At 32.8% G+C, this 21,556-nt stretch overlaps 1 protein-coding gene across 1 annotated transcript; it reads right to left on the bottom strand.

The window, feature by feature from the left end:
• Nucleotides 1-2,732: 2,732 nt before the first annotated feature.
• LOC145032389 (uncharacterized) lies at nt 2,733-4,870 on the bottom strand. Its single transcript, XM_078981171.1, has 3 exons — nt 4,548-4,870; nt 4,306-4,435; nt 2,733-3,916 (listed from the first exon to the last, which is right to left on the bottom strand). The coding sequence occupies exons 1-3, from the start codon at nt 4,681-4,683 to the stop codon at nt 3,040-3,042; spliced, it is 1,143 nt and encodes a 380-aa protein (XP_078837297.1). The 5' UTR covers nt 4,684-4,870; the 3' UTR covers nt 2,733-3,039.
• Between the last annotated feature and the right edge of the window lie 16,686 nt (nt 4,871-21,556).

Raw genomic sequence — 21,556 nt, 5'->3', positions numbered from 1 at the left:
TTTTCTTTTTAGCGCCATAAAAATATAGGTTGCCAACTGATATTTCTTTACAAAAAGCATACAAATTAGACGTAACTAATACCAATATATCACTATTAATATTTTAGGGCAAAAATTTATGCCCCCTCAAATTTTGGTACCTTGGTACGTCGCCCTTGCCGCCCTTAGCCTTGCTTGGCCATGTGTTGGAGTCGTTGATGTGATCTGTAACGACAATCATACACAATATGTTTGAAAATGCTCTTACTATTAATCATAGTTCAAGTGATCTAGATAAATGGTGATAGGAATACATACATTGATATTAGTGCCACCATACGATATTTCAAAGTGTGCATGGATTAGAGGATCTTATCATTGTGATTCAATGACGACGACTATGGTTAGGGTTTGGTGTCATCGAGGAGAATAACGAAGGAAGGAAGGAAGGAAAAAGAAAAATTAGAGAAAATTTAGAAAAGTAATTAGTTTTAATAACATGAAATTTACCCATGAAATAATCACTTTCATTAAGTAAACTAATATATATCGTCCCAAAATTATTGTTCACATATAAAAAACACATAAATTAAGAAAGTATTAATTATCATTAACTTTATTAAATGAATCGACAATTGTACTCTTTTGTTGTATTTTGTTGCATTTAATTCCATGATAAATTAAAACTATTAATATGGAACAATGAGTAATTACATAGACCTTAGTACCTTATAAGGATAACTTTACATAAATGGGCGTACATGAGTGTAATTATATATATATATATATATATATATATATATATATATATATATATATATATATATATATATATATATATATATATATACGTATGATAAAAACTTGTGATGTACTAGTTCTATAGTAAACTATTAGGTAATTAAGTGAATTAATTTGTTTACGTGTTATAGGAATGTATAATCGATTTAATCATTTTCTTAACTATTGATTTTTAACATTGTTCTTTTTTGATGATATTTCTCATCACAAATATATAGAAAGATACAAAGAAAATATTTGTTAATAAACAAGTTTAAGTTATAGTAGCTATAAATGTGGCTTCAGATTGTTCATTACATCTTTATTCTGATAAATAAATAAATTTATTTTTCTATTGAGAAATATCATAATATTAAAAATTCAAATTAATATTAAATGTTATATATCATATCACATGTCAACCTATTAATTCTTTATTTTAAATTTTAAATTTTAAATTTCTCACTATAATTATATTAAATTACTAATTTGTTTTTCATTTTAAATTTCAAATTTTAAATTCTACACTCTAATTACATTAAATTAATAACATTAGAATAAAAAATAAAATAAAATTAATATATATTATAAAGTGATATAATTTCATGTATTTATTTAAATCAACGATTATAATTTTATATAGCTAAAAAAATATCTTTTAATTAATAATTTATTAATAATTTTAATTTTTTATTCTAAAAATTTAATTAATTTGATAACTATCATTCTCACAGGTTATAAACTAGTTATAATATAAATTAATAGCTTATTGTTATTTGTTTTTCAAACCTCTTTATGCCAACACAACTAATTCATTATTTCTCTCTCTCTCTCTCTCCTCTCTCTCTCTCTCTCTCAATGCTTTTACATACACTGTTTTAAATTACATATCCACATTTGACCAATGCGAATTGAAGATGACATTTAAAAAGTCAATTTAAGATCATATACTTATAGAACTTGAAATTTTTTAACCAAAATATTCAAGTGTTATGTCAAATATTCAAAATATTTTTCGATAGAGTTAAAGTTTTTGAGAACCAATTCATTGTAATAATCATTTTGTGACGATTAGTGAGAAAAAAAATGATGATTTGGGGTTAAAAGGGTGCTACCAAAAAAATGTTATATCAGTTTTAGGACATAGCAGGTTAATACGAATAGGTCTAGTTAGCTATTTTTTCTTAATAAAATTAACGCCTTTCAATAATATACTACAAATAGCTAACTAGATAAAAAAATAGAGAGCATGTTCGAAACTCCTACCTTTCACTATCATATAGCCGTTCAAAAATATATACAAATATACAATACAAAATAAAAAAAAAAACAAAAAAAAACGTATCAATGTCATATACTCATATATGTGATAGGTCATATATCGCTTAAGTTAAATTAGTCAACATTGATTTTGCTCTATGCATAATAGAGTATAGTTGTACACTTGCCAGATACACAGAAATTAAAGATAGGTCAACTATTTGTTTATATATATATACCATGCAAAATTTAAATTGCTGGTTCAATTTCAAGGTTATATTCTTTACGGATACAAAGAACATACAACGTACACATTATGAAAAGATGGGGTTACTAGAAGTGAGATACATTATACATACATGATCATATTAAATCGCCATCATTGACTAAAACATATATACAAAGTGGAAAATTAGATAACTTAGTCCATCTGAGGTTGCTTTAATGCTTACAACTTCATGGATAGCCTCTTGATTAATTACAAGGGTTGCAAGCAATAAAAGATTTTTCCCCATCTTGTTTTACTCTTTCATGGGAATTTGCTCCGTTTTAGGTGTCATTTGATTTTTTTTTTCAAAAGAAACGATTAGATCCAATGTTTATCAATGCTTAATAAAAAAAGATGGATTGTAGGTCACAGATCTGAGATTGGGATCAGTGAAATAATCAGAAAAATTTTATAAAAAGAAAATATTCTTAATTACACAAAGAAAGAAGAGTCAAGTATAAAGATTTTATATATCAACTGTGACGACTGCAGTTTGTTTCTCTTGAATCCAAAATTGGAGTGGCGTTCGCTACTGACAGAATAGGACCATTTATCATAACCCCAAGAAGAAATGCACAAAAAGAAAAGCTAGTACATCTACTGTCACACATAAAGATATTAAAAACAAAGAAAACACTTTCTTTCTTTTTTGCGATTTTTTACATTGATTTCCACTACAATCAGCACAACCCCCAAGAAACTGTCTCAAAGTGTCTCGTCTGTTTCTTCTCCCTTAATTACAAATGTACCCATTAGTAATGATAGCATATCTCCCTACGATCATCATCTGTTGTCTTGTATTCATCATCATCATTGAACAGGTAACTGCTGCTGCTGCTGTTTGTGTTACCATTACCAATGAGTTCCTTCACTTCCTCCAGATGATCACTATGCAATGGGTTTTCATAGTTCTTTAAACTGTACACTTTTTGTTTCTGACCTGTGTAGTCATGGTTAATGATGAAACTCTGGTTGTGATCTTTAAAACCCTGAAGGGTAAATTCTTCTTGTTTGATCGGATGCTGATGTTGCTTGTGATAATGATCTTTACTGAAGTTTTCATAGCTGATTTGACTCAAAGAACTCCCAGCTTCAGAGGAAGAACCAGTGTTGCTCACTTCATGACCCTCACCACCACTTCCAAAAATGAGCATCGGTTCTTTCACATCTGATGTAGGGTAGTGGTATTCCATGGGGGTATTGTACATGCTCTGATGATTATCCTGATACCCTAAATAGAAATAATTCTCATTGTTGTCGATGTTGTTGGTCATCAAACCGATTAAAGAGTTTAGATCGGCTCCTGGTGGTGGTGGTGGTGGTGGTGAGATCAGATGAGTGATATGATCTTGAACACCGGTGGTGGTGGTGGTAGGTGTCAGAAGAGAGTTGATATTGTTGTTCATGTTCATGAAATTACTGTAACCGTAGAAAAGGGAAGAATTATTGGTGATGAACTGATCTGATCTGTATGGCGATGGTGATTGGAGGGATATAGATGGAAAAAAAGATGCCTTCTTTTGAAAGGAAGGAAGCATAGCCAAGAGCTTCTTCTTGAGTTTGGTGTTCCAGTAATTCTTTATATCATTATCAGTCCTTCCTGGTAGCTGAGCTGCTATTATTGACCATCTGCATATAGATATTGAAATTATTCAAATTGTAAGAAGGAAGAAATGTTCCACCGAATGAGAATAACAACTAAATTATATATGGAAGACAGATCATATCATATTGGCATGCATGCATGATGCATCCATAATTCTTAAGTTTGCAAACTCTTTTTCTAAAATATTGATGATCTCTCTCTCTCTCTCTCTCTCTCTCTCTCTCTCTCTTATGTGTTTTTCTCCTGTTTAGGTTTTTATGGAGGGCTGCTTTCAGATGCAGCAGATAGATGATGCTATGTATCCAAGAAAAAGAACACAGACTATTGATAAGATAACCATTTAGATTAGTGTTAATTGGAAAATCAAATTTGGCAAAAGCAAGGATCCAAGATAGATCATCTGAAGGTATACCTGCTACCAATGCTAGCATACAAGCTGCAGATGATCTTGTCTTCATCATCAGTGAATTCACCATGCTTAATATTGGGCCTCAGATAGTTTAGCCATCGCAATCTGCAGCTCTTTCCACATCTTTTTAGACCTGCAGGCTCAAATCCATCAGCCAAGAACAACAATAAAACCCTTCAATAATTTTTTTTTTCAAGAAACACTAAAAGTTGGAAAGAAACAAAAGAGAAGTGGGGGCTAATTACCAGCTTTGTGAGGGAGAGCAATCCAGTTACCACCAGTGCCATATTTGTCGATGAAGCTTTTGAGTTTTGCGTCTTCTTCAGGAGACCATGGCCCTCTCTTTACATTTTCTTTGTCACAACACGGAGCCCTTCCCATCTCTCTCTCTCTCTCTCTCTCTCTCTCTCTCTCTACTTATGTTTATACGTATCTCACTTAGAAATTGGCCTTTTCCAGAGCAAAATCTCTCTCCTCTATCTCTGTGTGTGTGTATCTATGTGTCTCTATGTATGTGTGTGTGCTGTTAAATGGACAATCTTGTTTGGTGGGTTTGCAGGTTGGCAAGAGACTTGTTCTGATGGGGGTCAGTAAAGAAATATTTGTTTAACAGATGCACAACACAAGTCAATAGGATTAGGGTTTATTAAATAATGGTGTGTGTCATCATCTAATCATATTAAATATTAATTTATACAAACATAACATAATACGTACAACACCAATTGTATCTTCTTAATTATTAATGTGTATGAGTGTAACACTAGTAAAAGCCAAGTTTCCTTCTAACAGAACCTTCTCCAAAAAACACCGAAGTCTACTGATTATAAAATTATGAGTAAATTACAAGTTTTGTCCGTATGGTTTCCCAAAAGTATCACCTTGAGTCCACAATATTCGTTTCTTGCAGTTTTCATATCTAATTCATAGTTTCGTTGCATTTTTTATCTCTTGACCTACCAACAATCATTTTGTAGTTGTTAAGTCCCCTCATGTGCAAGGCACATGAAAATATTTTGCCAATTTCAATTACCCCTTTCCATCTCCCTCCTGAATTTGGATGATCCATTTAGTTAACATTAAAAAAGTTCGATAAAACCATCCCAAGTGGTACTCATCCGATTGATAGAGCATGCATACCTTTGTTACTGATAATCTTCATCACCACAATGTACATAATATGCGAAGATTTTTTTGATGTAGAGATCAATCGTATCTACAGTTTGTTTTATTCCTTGTTACATTTGAATTTATGTTTGTTGTTCTCTATTTATTTATATTTTGCTTTTTACTGGAGGATAAGATATACCTTCGGCATAAAAGGCATTATGGTGGGATGTTCATGTCCTCTCCAAATTTAGGATATATTGAATCGTCATGTTGACTGTCTGATATCATTAACATCGAAGACTTTTCAATATAGGGCCTTCAAATGATGATGAAATAACTAAGTTGTGATAAAGTAACCTTAATTCCTATTATTTCATGATTCTCCATGACACTTTGGTCTATGGACTTATAACCTAGATAATGAGGATGATGTTATTGCTATTTCTAACTTTGTTGCAAAACACAATGAAATCAAAGTGTACACTAAACATGACCGACCATGTTTGTTTAATTGTTTTACTCAAGAGTTACATGTTCCTAAAGAATGTGGCAATTCCAAAGCAATTGTTATGTATGACCATTTTTGTGGTAGAGGTATTGGTACTTATGACAACAGTTTTGACATTATCATTATGTTAGTGAGGACTCTAGTAAAGGGAATGAGGATGCAATCAAGGAAGGTCCAACACTACTAGAAACTTGAGTTTCAGCGACAGATTTAACTACGGATAAATTCTGTAGCAAATTTTAGGCTTATGGTGAGGGATTTAAGATAGATCAACAATGTTTTAGACAGTCACTTTATTTATTCAACATATTTCATATTAGCAAGGATTTACAGAGGGATCAACTATGGATCTCACAAGTGTTTATCGATACACCCCATCCCTCGCAAATCGGTCGAAATTGAGTCATTAAGCAAGGGTTCAGCGACATATAGAAGAATTGTCCATTTTTTCCAGCTGGAACGTGTTTAGCGAGAGAACACTGATGGAAATTATATTTGGGGGATGCACGTTTTGTTTTAGTATCTCCGATCAAGTTTTGTTTCTTTCCCTCCTAATCTCACCCTCTCCGTTCAAACAGATGATGACACCACTCACCATTGCTGCTTTCGATTTCAGCAACCTCCACACCCCAACATAAAATCCATAAAATCTAAAAGTAGTTTTTGTTAACTTCTGATTCAGTTAAATCTCTTGATTTCTTGGCTTTAGTCATATATATTAGGTTAGGTTTAGACGTTTAGTTTAGTTGCACTATATATTACGTTAAAGTTTAATTTCTGTTTTTTTTTTCTTTTTCAATCATCATTTGTCTTATATCTCAGCAATAAATACGTGAATCATCTTGAATTGATTGTGTCATGTAATTATAAACTCTATTTGTCATTCCCGAATCTCGTTCTAACTTGACATGTTCATTCATCTGTTGAATGTTTGTGTCCAATTCAATAGGTTCGGTAGCTTTGACCGGTGTTTCTGAGTTTCCCTCACTTGTTTCTAAATTGTCTATTATAATTTTTTTCTCCTAGGCATCAACCTTTAAATGTACATCTTCATTAGATATAGACATGTAATGATCTTGAGCTTGGAGGTACAATGACTGTAATTTAGTGTTTCTTTTTACTTCCAATTTACACTCCCCCAACTGTTTGACATAATGCCTAAGTGAAAGTCATGTTAACGTCTTTCTAACTTCGTATATGAAAATCCAAACAAGATGCAGATGTGAGTTTTTTTCAGAGTTCTCTCTCATGTGAGTATATGTTATTTCATCATTTTGTCACTTTTAAATGTTGAATTATATTTTGTTTGTGAAGATTTTAAGTTGTTGATTAATCATTTAATAGGTAAAACCAACACTAGGAAGACTGATGAGTGGTACTATCGCTTTTTTTTTTATTACATCCACATCAAGTATCCTGATTGTATGTCTACATCCTTTCATCACCCTCAAAATAATTTTGTTTTCAAGAAAACTAATTTTGTATATATTACATTTCAGCCAAGATTTGGTGGCACAATATTAGATATTGTTTCAGGAGATCTCCAAACACATGAACAAAAAAGTGAATCAATAAGCTTAGTCAATAGAACCATACTAGGAATTCATCTTGTCATAATTAGGTATGAAAATTCCAAAATCTCAATTCATCCATTTCCTGTAAACTAAAGTTAACTCAACTTTGACTCATTTGATCCTTTCCTATTTTCAGTTCAATATGCACATCATTGCAAACATGGTTTTTTGCTTCTGTAAGTGAAAGAATCGTTGTTGCCTTAAGAAAAAATCTTTTCACCCATCTTGTTAATCAGGTAAAAATCATAAATGTCTTTTATGCCCATTTTGTCAAGACTCAAGATTCACTTACCCTTCTGTAAGAAATTATTATTATTATTTTTTTTTTAAATGTTACAAGAACAATGAAACTTCTTAGTAGGATTTCTAAGGAGACCTAAATCATTAAAAATGGTGCAACTTCAACTCCAACATATTTACCACATCATGGAAGGTAACATGTAAGACCAACATTACAGTAAAAAAAGTAACTTTAAATTCTTTTTTAACATAAAAACTTATTCATCTTTTTCTTGTTATTAGTATTGACTTTGGTTGTTTTTCCTCTCATTTCAATTGTTGTACGCCAAGTTGTAAGTTATCTTCATGAAGTTTCCCACAAAACTAAAGTTGTTGCAGACGTTGCTTCCTCAATTGATGAGATGTGTATCGACCATTTTACCCCTATTTGTTATAATACAAAAGCAATTGTTATCACATCCATCATGCTTTTGTAACCAAAGTATCTATTACTATGAAAACATCCCAAAAAGAAAGAAACTACAATTTTGCTTTTTTTAATAAATTTGTAGGAATATTTTGGTGTTGTACGTGTTATGAGATCTTTTGCACAAGAAAATTTTGAAATTCCATGTTACTCTGAGAAAGTTGATGAGACATTACACTAAAGGCAGCTAAAATCCAGATATTTCCAATTCTTTTGTAGGAAAAAAAGGAATCAAAACTTCCCACAACTTGGGTTAATCACTTAGTTAAAGCAAAATTAATAGAAAAAAATTTATTTTGTATATTACTTTCTAGAAACAACAATAAATGATAGGAAGATCTGATTAGAGTAGTTAAAAGAATTACAGGAAATGATAGAAAGAGATTGATATTGATTACGTTAGGGATGTCAGTTTTATTAGGAAATTTAGGGATTGAGAGGACACGACTATAATTTTTAATCATACCATGGTTGTGTTTATGTTAATGTATTATTAAATGAGAGTAAATGACGAGAATGTCTTTTTATTCAGTTTAGTGTATTGAAAAAAGCTTGAGGTTTATTCAGTTTAGTGAACTTAAAAAAAGTTTGGTTTTGATTAAAAGTGTTTGGATTAAGTACTACTATATTTATAATCATTTATAGTAAACTTTTTGACAAAAAATAATATAAATAGCAACCTTTTTATATATAAATCTTTGCAAAAAAAAAAAAAATGCATAAATAACAAAACTATAATTAATTTAAAGGTACTGTACATGTTTACCAAATAATGGAATGATTTAGTGAACCAAATTTTCCTAGAAATATATGAACCAGAAAGTCCAAATGTTTCTAATCACTTGCAATTAAAGAGTAACGACGATTTAATAGGAGACTTATGATTGTAATGGAATGTAATGAACTACTCCATTCCTTCCATATATGATTGCAAATTAAATATTATTTATGTTTTCCATGTTTTTTTTTTTTTTTTTTTTTGCTATAAGTATGAAAGTGATACGGTGGAAATGGATGGATGCAAAAACTGCAGAAATGGAAGTCAAACATCTAAATTGTTTTTGGATGCTTTGATAAATTTTGATAGTTGGTTTTTAGTATTGTAATGTTAATGTTTTGTTTTGGGTTGTATAACTATTTGATGTTTTTCTTGTATAATAATTTGATTGATTTTTGTATTTTTTTTGTTTTAGATTCATAATAAAAAATATATGATATTTATATGTTGATCATCTGAAAATATATATATATATATATATATATATATATATATATATATATATATATATATGAATTTTCGAGGGACCTGCGACGGAAAAAAAACCATGTCTACAGTCAGCGAGGGATTGGCAACCGAAAAATGAAAAATCATTACCGAAATTTGCGATGGAATACCTGATTTGCGACAGAACAGCAACTGAAAATTGTTATCAAATTTTGTCGCCAATGTCCTAAATAATTGTATTGAGAGACCAGTTAGCGATGGACATTCTGCCGCTAAGCTTGTCGCAAAAAAAAAAAAAAAAAAAATCTATCGCTATAGCCCTTGCTAAGTTATTAGCTAATCCATCGCAAATAGCATTTAGCGACTGAATAGCGACGGATTCATCCGTCTCTAAAACTCAGGTTTCTAGTAGTGCAAAAAATGTAAAGATTGCTTTGTTTAACACTTATATTGGAACTTGGATGATTATTTCACTTAATTTGTTAATGTCCTTTTGGAAGTAACTTAGGTTGAAAATGGTTTCAGGAACCGATTGTTGTCTACTTCTTATGATTCATGGTTTTGTTGATAAAATGCAATTAGTACATGTTTTGGCATGAAGTGTGTTTTTACAACCATTGTCATGGATTTGATAAAAGTAGTGCATGAATAGTTGATAAAATGGCGATTAGTAAATGTTTTCGTTGATAAAACTTAGTTTATTTATAACTTAAATTGTGGGTGAAGATCAACATTTTAAATTGACATGATATGTTAGATATTTTTTCAAAATCAAACATAACAACACCTTTGAAATCCAATCTATGTTTGGAATTCTAATTTTAGTTTTCATGTGGTTTGATACATAATAATTTCATTAGATTTATTAGATTCCTTTGACATTACAATATTGTTATTTATTTTGAAATTAATGGAACTATTTGTGATGCAATTGTATCAAAGTTAGCTTACTCAAAACTTTTAGTTTCTAAGTTAGCAATGACATATACAATCGAACTTTCATCTTCCTCAATCAAAAACAACATAAACATAACAACACCAACACAAATAAAAAATTGTGAGTCAAAAATAAGTTCCAAACAAAAAAGTCAAATATGAGTTTTTCTAGGAAAAATAAGTATAAGTTGTTGGTAAAATCTATTAAAATGATAGGAAATTGTTACGGTAGCACAGCAACGTTTGACGAATTTACACATTTAATCACTTAAGTTTTTTTTTGTTCAATTGATCCCTAAAGTATCCGTTCATATGTTAAATAGAGAAACCATCTGATATGATTCTGGTTTCACCGGTAAAACATAATATATGAGGAGGTGACGGTGTTTAGTGTGTGAAGATGTGGACATGAAAAACAAGAATAAGGATGGAATAGACCTTTTATAAGTTGAGAGTGAACAACGATTTCTTTGACATTGATCTTCATGCGCCCAAACTCAACCTACTTACCGTTTCCTTGGTAACTGAAAAATGAGTCCCGACTACAATAGAATAAACAATACTCAAGTCTTCCACTTTTGTTCTTGCGTTCTATAACAAAACTGAAATCAAAGCTTGTAGAGAAGCGTTAGAAAAAGAGTTTGGAATGGAGGGGAAGGTGTGGACTTCTTCTGATTTAAAATGCCACATCATAAAAAACACATAAGGAAATATAATTTAAAATGATACATCATAAAAGTAATAAAATTAATTGGCTTCTTTTATATCAGACAGAGTTGATACTGTAAAATTAAATATCCTTAAAAATCCAGAACAAACTAAAAAAAATATTAATTATCGTTATTATATATTTTTATTTTCAAATAAAATTATACAATAAAAAATTATGACCTCTGAGGTGGCCTACTTTGTTTACCCTCAACACCCTCCATAACATTAGTTACTATAATAATGTAATTGATAGATAAATCACTAAAACTTGCCTTTAATGGTTTATTATGCAAAAATAAAAAATAAAAACATAATAATAACAACTTAAGCAAATTGGCCAACTTTATTATATTCCCTAAAATGGTCAAAATGGAAAAACTAATATAATAAAAAATTTAAAAATAAAAATACGTTTAAACAGAAAAAATAGCCAAAATTATAAGAATTCCTATAACATTAATATCCAAAACGATATTTGGCGTTTGTGGTATTAAAGTTATAAAGATATCGGTTAAATTATAATTTAAAAATAAAAATACGTTTAAACAGAAAAAATAGCCAAAATTATAAGAATTCCTATAACATTAATATCCAAAACGATATTTGGCGTTTGTGGTATTAAAGTTATAAAGATATCGGTTAAATTATAATTTAATTTTGGAAACACATATATATAGTCAAAAGTCAAAAGGATGGAGGTCGGGTTTGAAATTTCAACGTAGTAATGAAATTTTCTCTACAATTGTATTGTATATTTGTATACTTAATTTCGTCAACCACTATTCCTTACATATAGAGGAGCAGCCTACAATATTCAATCATTGCCTACCTTTTTCTCTATTTTTTTTGGATTACATCTAAAAGTGAAAGTGTCAATTTTTGTTATCAATCTATCACTGCATCCCACCATGGTCGCAGGATTTTAGTTTTTCAAAAGCCAATTTTTATTTTTATCTTTATCTTTATTTTTATTTTTATTTTTATTTTTTTAAAATAGCACAATGATATAAAAGAACATTGCAGGAAAATAATATTTAGTTTTGGGAAGTTCAAGATTGAGGAAATCGGAAAATTGGTCCATATATCATTTATCAAAAATTATAGTTTAAAGCAAGTTTTTTAATGCATATTACATTTTGTCTCACTTTTATTAAAATTTGTCCATATCATTTCAGGTTTTTATCGATTTTTCGTTTTTACCCTTATATTTTCTAAAAAATGTTTCATTTTACCCTATTACGCGTGATTACAAGTTTTCCAGATAATCTTATGTTTATAATTTTCTTTTTTACACTTTTAATTTATGTATTTTTTTTTTCATAATTTATGTATTCATACAAAAAAAATCATATTTATATATGAAAACAACTTTTAATTATTTACATTTTTTTAATGTCATATATATATATATATATATATATATATATATATATATATATATATATATATATATATATATATATATATATATATATATATATACACACACACACATAAATAAACACGTTTATGATTTGAATAAGTTTTTTTATTGATATGTATTTTTAAATACATAAAAAATACATATTTATAGTTCTAAAAACATATTAATTTGTTCTTTTTACACTTTAAACGGATTATCCAGGAAAGAAAACTCATATAAAAGGCTTTGCTTAAACTTGTGTTTTCTTCGATGGATTTTTTCTTGCTTTGTTTTTTGTTTAACTAGTAAGCCGTTTACACTTTAAAAATCCAATGAAGGCAAAAGTAGGAACTACGATTTCTTCTTGAAGGGCATAATGTGTCAGCTAGTAAGTCAATGATTTTATTTTTTACTAATGTTTGCTATATTTAGTGTATATATGTATTTTAAAAATGAAGAAAAAAGACCTAGTGTAAATTTCAAATCAGATACATCTAATAAACAGTGTGATACGCTAATCTTTGAGCTATATAAAATTGTTAATTCATTCATATTTCATCTAAGAATCTGTAACGACCCAAAAATCAAAGGTAAAAATTTCATTTTTAATATAACTAAAACATTGATACCATTAATTCAAACATTTCAATTCATAGTCAAGTAAATCCTTTATCTTTATCCCAAAATTATCATTGCGGAAATCATAGGGGTGTGCATTGCGATCAATCCGAGCCCTTCCTTTCCAAAACAGTGATACCTGAAACCATAAACAAAACCTGTAAGCATGAAGCTTAGTAAGTTTCCCAGAGCATACCATACACACAATCCACATATCACATATTCTGTTAGCTATAAAAGCTACATGTATCACATATCCTGCTACCTATAACACATAAGCCATGCATACAAAAACCTGCAAGGATGTCGTGGGCTCCCCCAGGGTCTTACACCATTGTGTCATGGGCTACCCCACATGATCTTAACCTAGGAATGCCATAGGCTACCCCACATGGTATTATATCCAATTGCCACGGGCTCCCCCCGAGGTCTACCATGCAAGTATCACAAAGACAACTAGCATAACACACATCACATAAACATATCCTATATCACAAAAATATCTACACATAACACAAATAAACCTGTAAGGATGCTGTGGGCTCCCCTAGGGTCTTACACGATTGTTTCATGGCCTACCCACATGGTCTTTACCTAGGAATGTCATGGGCTACCCCACATGGTCTTACATCCAATGACATGGGATACCTCACATGGTCTTTACTTAGGAATGACATGGGCAACCCCACACGGTCTTACATCCAATACCACGGGCTCCCCTAGGGTCTTCCATGCAATAACACATACTCACAGAGCATATCAAATCACAGAATGACTAAATCATATACCATAATCACATAATGGGCCGGCCATGGTGCCTTAGACCCATGGGTATGGTGAGAAGACTCACCTCGCACTATTGAAGTCCCGCAGATGAACTTCCAGTTGCTGGTTGACGGATTCCTGAACTGCCAACATCAAACAATACCCAATTAATAATTGTGTTCCAAGCCCAAGGTCCAAATCACACTCCAAAGGCCCAAAAGCCAAGTAATGGGCCAAAGCCCAACATATGGAAAATTGGGCCCAAACCTCTATATGGACTTATTTTAAGGCCCAACCAATTATTCTAGTTCAAACACTTGGCATTCCTATGGCCCAACCTCTCATAATCCCAGGGCCCGGTTGTGGCTCACTTATAGCCCAATTTTCCCAATTGGGCCCAAGCCTCTCTAATGGGTCTTATCCTAAGGCCCAATGATTTCCCTAGTCCATAACATGCTCCTATTTGGCCCATTAAGGCCCACAACAACTTAGTCCAATAAGTGGCCCAATAAGAACCTAATTCCAATTAGGATTTCTCACATAAAATGTCGATTAGTGTTAAGTGTTCCTACTTAACCCATTAAGGACTTAATCCATTAAGTCCAATATTGCCTTTAGGTTAATTTTCAAAAGATTGTTAATTAATATTTTAAGTTTATTAATCAATTCTAAAGCGGGTCCTGATCAATCCCTAAAATTAGGGCTTCATGGCATTTAGGACTTTCCAAACCCTAATTAGGGTTCCCAACCCAATACAATCCGACTAGGTCCAAAGTTAAGTCCTTAGGCCTATTAGGGCTTCATTGGGCCCACTGCTCCATTAGGCTCATTAAGGTTTCATCAATCGGGCAACACCCACTACCACCTTGGGTAGTGGTGGTCAATGGCAGCTCACGGCGGCGGCCACCACCTTACAGTGGTGGTTTTGAGTTCCTTTTCATTAATCCTTTGGTGATTACAATATACAATACTAAAGTCACAAATAAACACACACCTGCTCACAAAGACAACACACACACATGGCGGCACATGGTGGCAGCCACCACCTCATGGTGGTGGTGGTGGTGGTGGCTGTTCTTGTTTCCCGACCACACAAATCACACTCAACACACGTCTTCTGCTCATGGAGGAACCCCATCCACCCACCTGGTGGCATAAGGTAGCTGCAGCAACTGCTTCACAATGGCAGCCACCAGTATGATCTCCTTTGGTTTCCAAACACGCATAACCACACACAAGCATATAGGACACCCACGAACCGATGACACACGTCTTTAACGTAAAGGCAGTAGCGACACCATTGGCCGAAAAAGGCGGCAACGACGGTTTACGACAGTTATGACCGAAAACGGGGGTAGAGGTGTTTACGTCTGGGAAATAGTGGTATTCCAATAACGAAAACAACGATTACAGTAGCACAAAAGTCTCCGACAGCAGCAATGGTGTTCACGACGTCCAATATCGAGAGGAACATTAGGGAAGAGAGAAAGAGAGAGAGAGAGAGAGAGAGAGAGAGAGAGAGAGAGAGAGAGGGGTAACGATATCGGTAAGCCCACCAGAAACGCACGACTTATGACTCGTCGTTCACGGCTACAAAACAGTGGTATTGATTCTCTTCTGGCTGCGCGCGACATCCTGTAGCTTGAGTGGTGGTGGCGGCATCTGAGGGCAAGGAAGGGGGTTTGCGGCTAAACGAGTCCGAAGATGGTGGATGCATCTCTCCCTTAGGGTTAGGGTTTAGAACCCTTAAATACCCTATAATTAAAACATTCGTAGGAAAACATTGTTGAATCATTACATCTCATAAAACTATGCATAATGTCTGAAAATCCAAATCATAAAATAGTGATAATGTCATAGTACGATCCCAAGGAATCTCATGAACCTGAGGTGTGTGTATGATGTGCAGCTACCGCGCCGGCTCCTTCCCCTTCGTTGAAGAGGTACCTGAAACAAAACTGAAAACTATAAGCGCGAAGCTTAGTGAGTCCCCCATCGTACCACATACCATAAAATCACATAACATAAATATACTGTCAGGCATATATGGGTGCCCGACCTACCCCTTCAGTCATTTCGACCGGATAATGCCTAGCATATCTGGGTGCTGGCCTCCCCTTCGGTCCTGTCGAACGGATACTACCTAGCATATCTGGGTGCTGGCCTCCCCTTCGGTCCTGTCGACCGGTAACCGGGGACTATTTCACCCCTACTACTACCACATAATAACATATCACATATATCATAATATGGCTAGCATGGCAGGGTACTAAACTACCCCTTCGGTCCTATCGACCGATAGTCGGGGACTATTTCACCCCTACTACTATCACATAATATTGTAATATGCTAGCACATAAAAATAACAGGTAGCAACAAGCCTAGATGAATATCACAAAGACAATCATCTCACATACAACTCTTATTAGTGGGTCGACATTGTGGCTGTAGACCCACCGCTACTGGAAGGTAACTCACCTCGTAAGGCTGACTGGTGGAAAAATGCTCGGCAACCGTCTGACTGCTCCCACAAAACACTCAGTTAGAACCTGATATCTAGTCTTAGGGTAAAATGACTATTTTACCCCTAACCAAGTACAAGTCAAAGTCAACTTCCAGTTAACACGACTCGCCGAGTTGGGCTGCCAACTCGTCGAGTCCCTAACTCATTACCCGTCCTTATCCACGATTCTACTCATCGAGTTTAGCAATGACTCGATGAGTTCCCCTTCTATATGAACATCGAATGAACCTTCATCCAACTTGCCGAGTTGTATGAACAACTCGTCGAGTTTACCTTCATCTGATAAGCAAGTCCCGTCCTTGACTCGTCGAGTTGTATGAACAACTCGTCGAGTTCATCTTCAACTATAAGGAGATTGCCTTGGACTCGCCGAGTCTGTTCTTGCACTCGTCGGGTCCCATGAACTCCAAGTTTAAGGCTATGTCCAATACATTGGGTCACTCCCTTGGACCTTCTAAAAACCCTTCTAGCACTCAACCGGGTTCCGTCAAACCCTTAAAGCAAAAGGGGAGTTTTGCCTCGAACTCGCTGAGTCCCAAGAACGACTCGTCGAGTCGAGCATGTCCAAGTCTCATTTCTAGATTTCCAGCATACAACTCTTGACCAAAAGATAGATCTAAGCTCCTTCAATCGTTCTAGCATGTAAAGTTACAAACTTTACGTGCATGGGACTTTGAGCTCAAAAGGATATAAAATAAGCTCTTATGATGCATGGGACCTAACATGGGTGCAAAAGCAGCCCCCAACTACCTTGTGACTCCCTTAATGACCTGATTCTGATGCCTCAACCCCCAACCATGTTTGCAAGCATGGTTGGTCACCAAAAATGGCTTATAAAAGCCCTAAATCTCCCCAAAAAGGGATCTATCAAATGAAAGAGCAAGGTAACAGCTTTATACCTCCGATGAACTGTGGAAGATGCAAAAACTTGGGTTCCCCTGGTCCCCACATGATTCCTTAAGTCTTTCACCTTCCTCCTTATGGTCACAACTAGCAAGATCCACCAAAAATGCCTTAGTTCTTCTAAAAAACGGCTAGGGTTTGCTATAGGGAGTTCTGGAAGCATTGTAGACGAAAGGGAGGCTGAATAAGTGGTTTAAATAGGGTGCAAACCCTCATCTAGGGTTTTATCCAGACAACACCTACTCGCCGAGTTCGGACGCGGACTCGTCGAGTAGGTCAATAAACTTTTGCATCCAATACGCTCCGACTCGACGAGTTGGAGCTCAACTCGCCAAGTCGAAGGCTAAAATGCAAGGTACTAGAATGAAATACATACTAGGAACCAGACGCTACATACCCGCTCCATTTTAAAAGTTTGACATAATGGCAGAACTGGTCCCTCCCTTCCATCTTTCTTCCAAGGTCAATCCATAATTTATCCTTTTAACCCTGCCTTCTGAAATCTCTTTCAAATCCAGTCCAAAATGTTACCAATCATCCCCTACCTACTAATATCCTTACATAATATGTCCCAATAATACCAAACACCCCCTGACTACTAATATCCTTTGCAAAACAAGTCCCAAAATTACACTTTAACCGCCGAATAATTCAATCTATAACATTCGGCTCCCCAAAACCAACAATCCAGTCAATAATAGATTTAGGGTGACTAATCATTCATCAATTTTTATCTATTTATTTATTAATTAAACAAGATGTTACAGAAACAATTGATTATCTCTAATGACATATTTGTAGAGAAACTAAAAAACGAGATGCCAGTAAGTAGAGTTTTAAAGGTAAAATGCAAGAAATACTTTTGTACTTTTATATTTTCTTATTACAACATGGAATTTTAAAATAACTTCTATTAGAGCATTGTACTTTGAAAAATATACTTATTATAGAAGGGTTATTAGGGTTGCAACTACAATGCTCTAAGCAGAAAAACAATCAAACAATTCAATTGATTAGGGCTCATGCAACCCAATAGAATTTATGTCTTTCACATATAGCAATATACTATGAATGGCTAAACTATAAAAATTTCCTATGAACAAACTAATTCATAAAATAAGAAAAGCTAAACTTTAAGATTGTTGTTGCAAACAATCTAGAAGTCCACCTTTAAAGACTCTTGGAAGCAAGTGCCACGAGTTCGCGCCTCTAATTGTTCACACCCAAACCTTAGCAACTAAGGAGCTTGAAGAGAGATATATCAGTAGAGTGGAAATTTCGGCCTTATGCCTCTTGGAAGAGCATGAACGAAATATCAAACCCTTAAGGGTTTATAAAGGAGTCTAGGAAGGTGTTGGATAAGGCAGGTATCTCCAAGATAATACTAATCTATTAACTTCCTCCCTAAGGCATCCAAGGCACCTTTAGAGCCCAAGGAAACCCTAGAAGGCTTCTAGATTTCATCCCCCCCCCTATGGTAGGTTCTAGAATTGTTCAATGTTTAACTATTAAACAGTGTCACCTTTAGTCCTCCTACTTTTAATTAATCCAATTAATCTCAAAATTAATTTCTGATTAATTATTAATTAAATAATAATAATAATTCTAGTTAATATATTGTTCTCATAATATATTAAAAAATTATTTATTTTGATTTCTAATTAATTTATCAACCATATAATAAATTAATATATCAATCTCTCTTTCCAAAATATATCATATTCAATTGCTATGTTTGAGGGTAACCTAAAAGGACTGTGCTATCATCAATTCAAGTTTATACCAACTATAGTTATGGGCTTAGACACCCAATCCAATAGTCTTACACTTGGATAAGTCAAATAACTATAAATGCCAGTATAACTACCAAATTGATCAGTAAATTGTAGCTTCCAAAAGTTATTAGCGAACTCCGACCTAGTCAGTTATGTGCCCTAAGATAAGTGATCAAATATTCCTCTGTTGTACAAGACATTGAAGGATATAAGACATAATTTATAATCAATCTCATTGTACACGTTTTGTTTCTCGATTTCTGATCTATGACGATTGAATTCAGACTACAAATTGAACACATCAATTTAGTTCAGGCTTGGCCAAACACTTCCGACTTCGACATCAAATCATCAAGGGGCCCAAAGATATCCCTTTTCTCGTTAGGGTAAAAGGAACAAATAAACTTTGACTTATATGTTTGTACTATTTATTCATCAAATTATGCATGAGAATACGTTTTATAACATTAATTTATTGATGCGTTTACGCATTATCTATGCACAACAACTTATATATCTCCGTTTCAAGAATATAAGATAGTATTGTCTCATAATTACTCGTGATAAAATCCATGAAGTAATTTTCTGAGTGTGGGTCTATCCAATACTCAAAATCCTCATTTTCTAAGTGCTCATAAACATTGCAGCAAAGCTATTGCTATGGCTAATTCCCATAAAGAATGTACAATTATATTCATAACAATCTTAATTCGCTACTTACTTCCAAAAATATGAGCGACTGTGGAATTTTGAATAATCAAATTATTCAAGATGTAAAACATGCAAAGTGAAACACAATAATAACCTAATTAACTATGGTCTCAAAACTATTGAATATAAATAAAACTCTTATTATTTAATCACCATATTAATTAGACTTTATTCATTATATAATGTTTCGAGTAATCGACTAAACACTTGAATAAAAAATCAGTCATTCCATATTATAAACATGTATACTATGTCTCTCCATGGTCCTTCCTATGTGAACAGATTGACTGGATATTAGTCCAACGATGCTCATTTCATAATTTCAAATTATTGTCACTATTAGAATGTGTTAGAATTCAACCTTACATGCAATGGTCTTCTGTAATGTCAAGGATTCAAGGTCATAGAAACTTAGCCAACGATATTATAAAATGTTCAATTGGATATTAATTACTAAAACAGTTCCAAAGTAATGAAGTTTCAAATTCAAGGCACACTCCTTGAATACCTTCCTTACATTAAATTTTCTAACTCACATGTAGATTTTAATCATCAACTCAATCTTGGAAATATTTCCATATTCACATATGACCATCAATTTTGACTAAGAATCATCCCAATCTAAAAGATGTCACTATGGTCCTTCTAAACAATACTATACTTCCAAATGGTCACAAGCAACCAATCTTTTGGTGTAATCTCAGAATGTTCTTGACAGTTGTTTAACAACTTTATTCATACTAAGTTCTAGTCCTTTTCCCTCTCAATGCCTAAGGCATTTGGGAAAATAAAAAAAAGTGAAAAGTATAACATATGTAATCAATCCTATATTATGTAACACCCACATATTCAGGCTAGTCAATAATAAGTGTTAAAAATGATTTTTTTTATTATATAGGATAATTAATTATAACCAAAGTAATAGTTATGGTTGACAATTGTAACATATTTCATGCAATAAAGAAGAATTATATTAATATTATGTGTTTCATGATTATTATAATATAAATAGGAAAAAGCAACCGAATCATCCGTAAATCATAAAAATAAGTGCGCCAAAACATATATATATATATATATATATATATATATATATATATATATATATATATATGTGTGTGTGTGTGTGTGTCTATATATATATATATATATATATATATATATATATATATATATATATAATATTCAGAAAGTACACTTCTCACCGATCCCGAAAATATAAATTCCGTAGAAATCCGACTCCATATGAATTATATATGATTTTTATAAGATATAAAAGTCAGACGCGCACAACGAATGTATGACATAAAAAGCTACGAAGAGAACGGTTGACTTTTAGCTAATGCCGCCAAAATGAAAATCGTGGTACTTCTTAAAATAGGAATTTTAAGAAAAAGAATGTAAAAAAAGGAGTTCGTATGAGAGAGTTATAATTTTAGCAAAATCATTTAATTTTATAAGAATATTGACGAAAAATAAAGTCAAAACTAGCCGAAGGAGTCTAAACGAAAGTTGTAGATCTCGTCGATAGATACGCATGGATACAAAGAACGTCAAAAACGGAGTTCGTATGAACGAGTTACAAATTATAATAGAATATTTATGTATTAAAATAAAGTATAAATCGTATATACGTATACATACATATACATATGTATAAATCATTAGAAATGTATCGACGATGCGGTCATTATAAGACTAGTGTTGAGTACTTTCGATATTAGTTTAGTACAAATATCGTTAAATCTATCTAAAATAGTATTATAAAGGGGTGTTTAGTTGTTTA

The sequence above is a fragment of the Lactuca saligna genome, chromosome 2 (assembly GCF_052625555.1).
Source record: "Lactuca saligna cultivar CGN05327 chromosome 2, ASM5262555v1, whole genome shotgun sequence".
Lineage (NCBI taxonomy): Eukaryota > Viridiplantae > Streptophyta > Magnoliopsida > Asterales > Asteraceae > Lactuca > Lactuca saligna.
The sequence above is the reverse complement of the archived record's forward strand: the minus strand, read 5'-3'. Positions and strand labels throughout refer to the sequence as shown.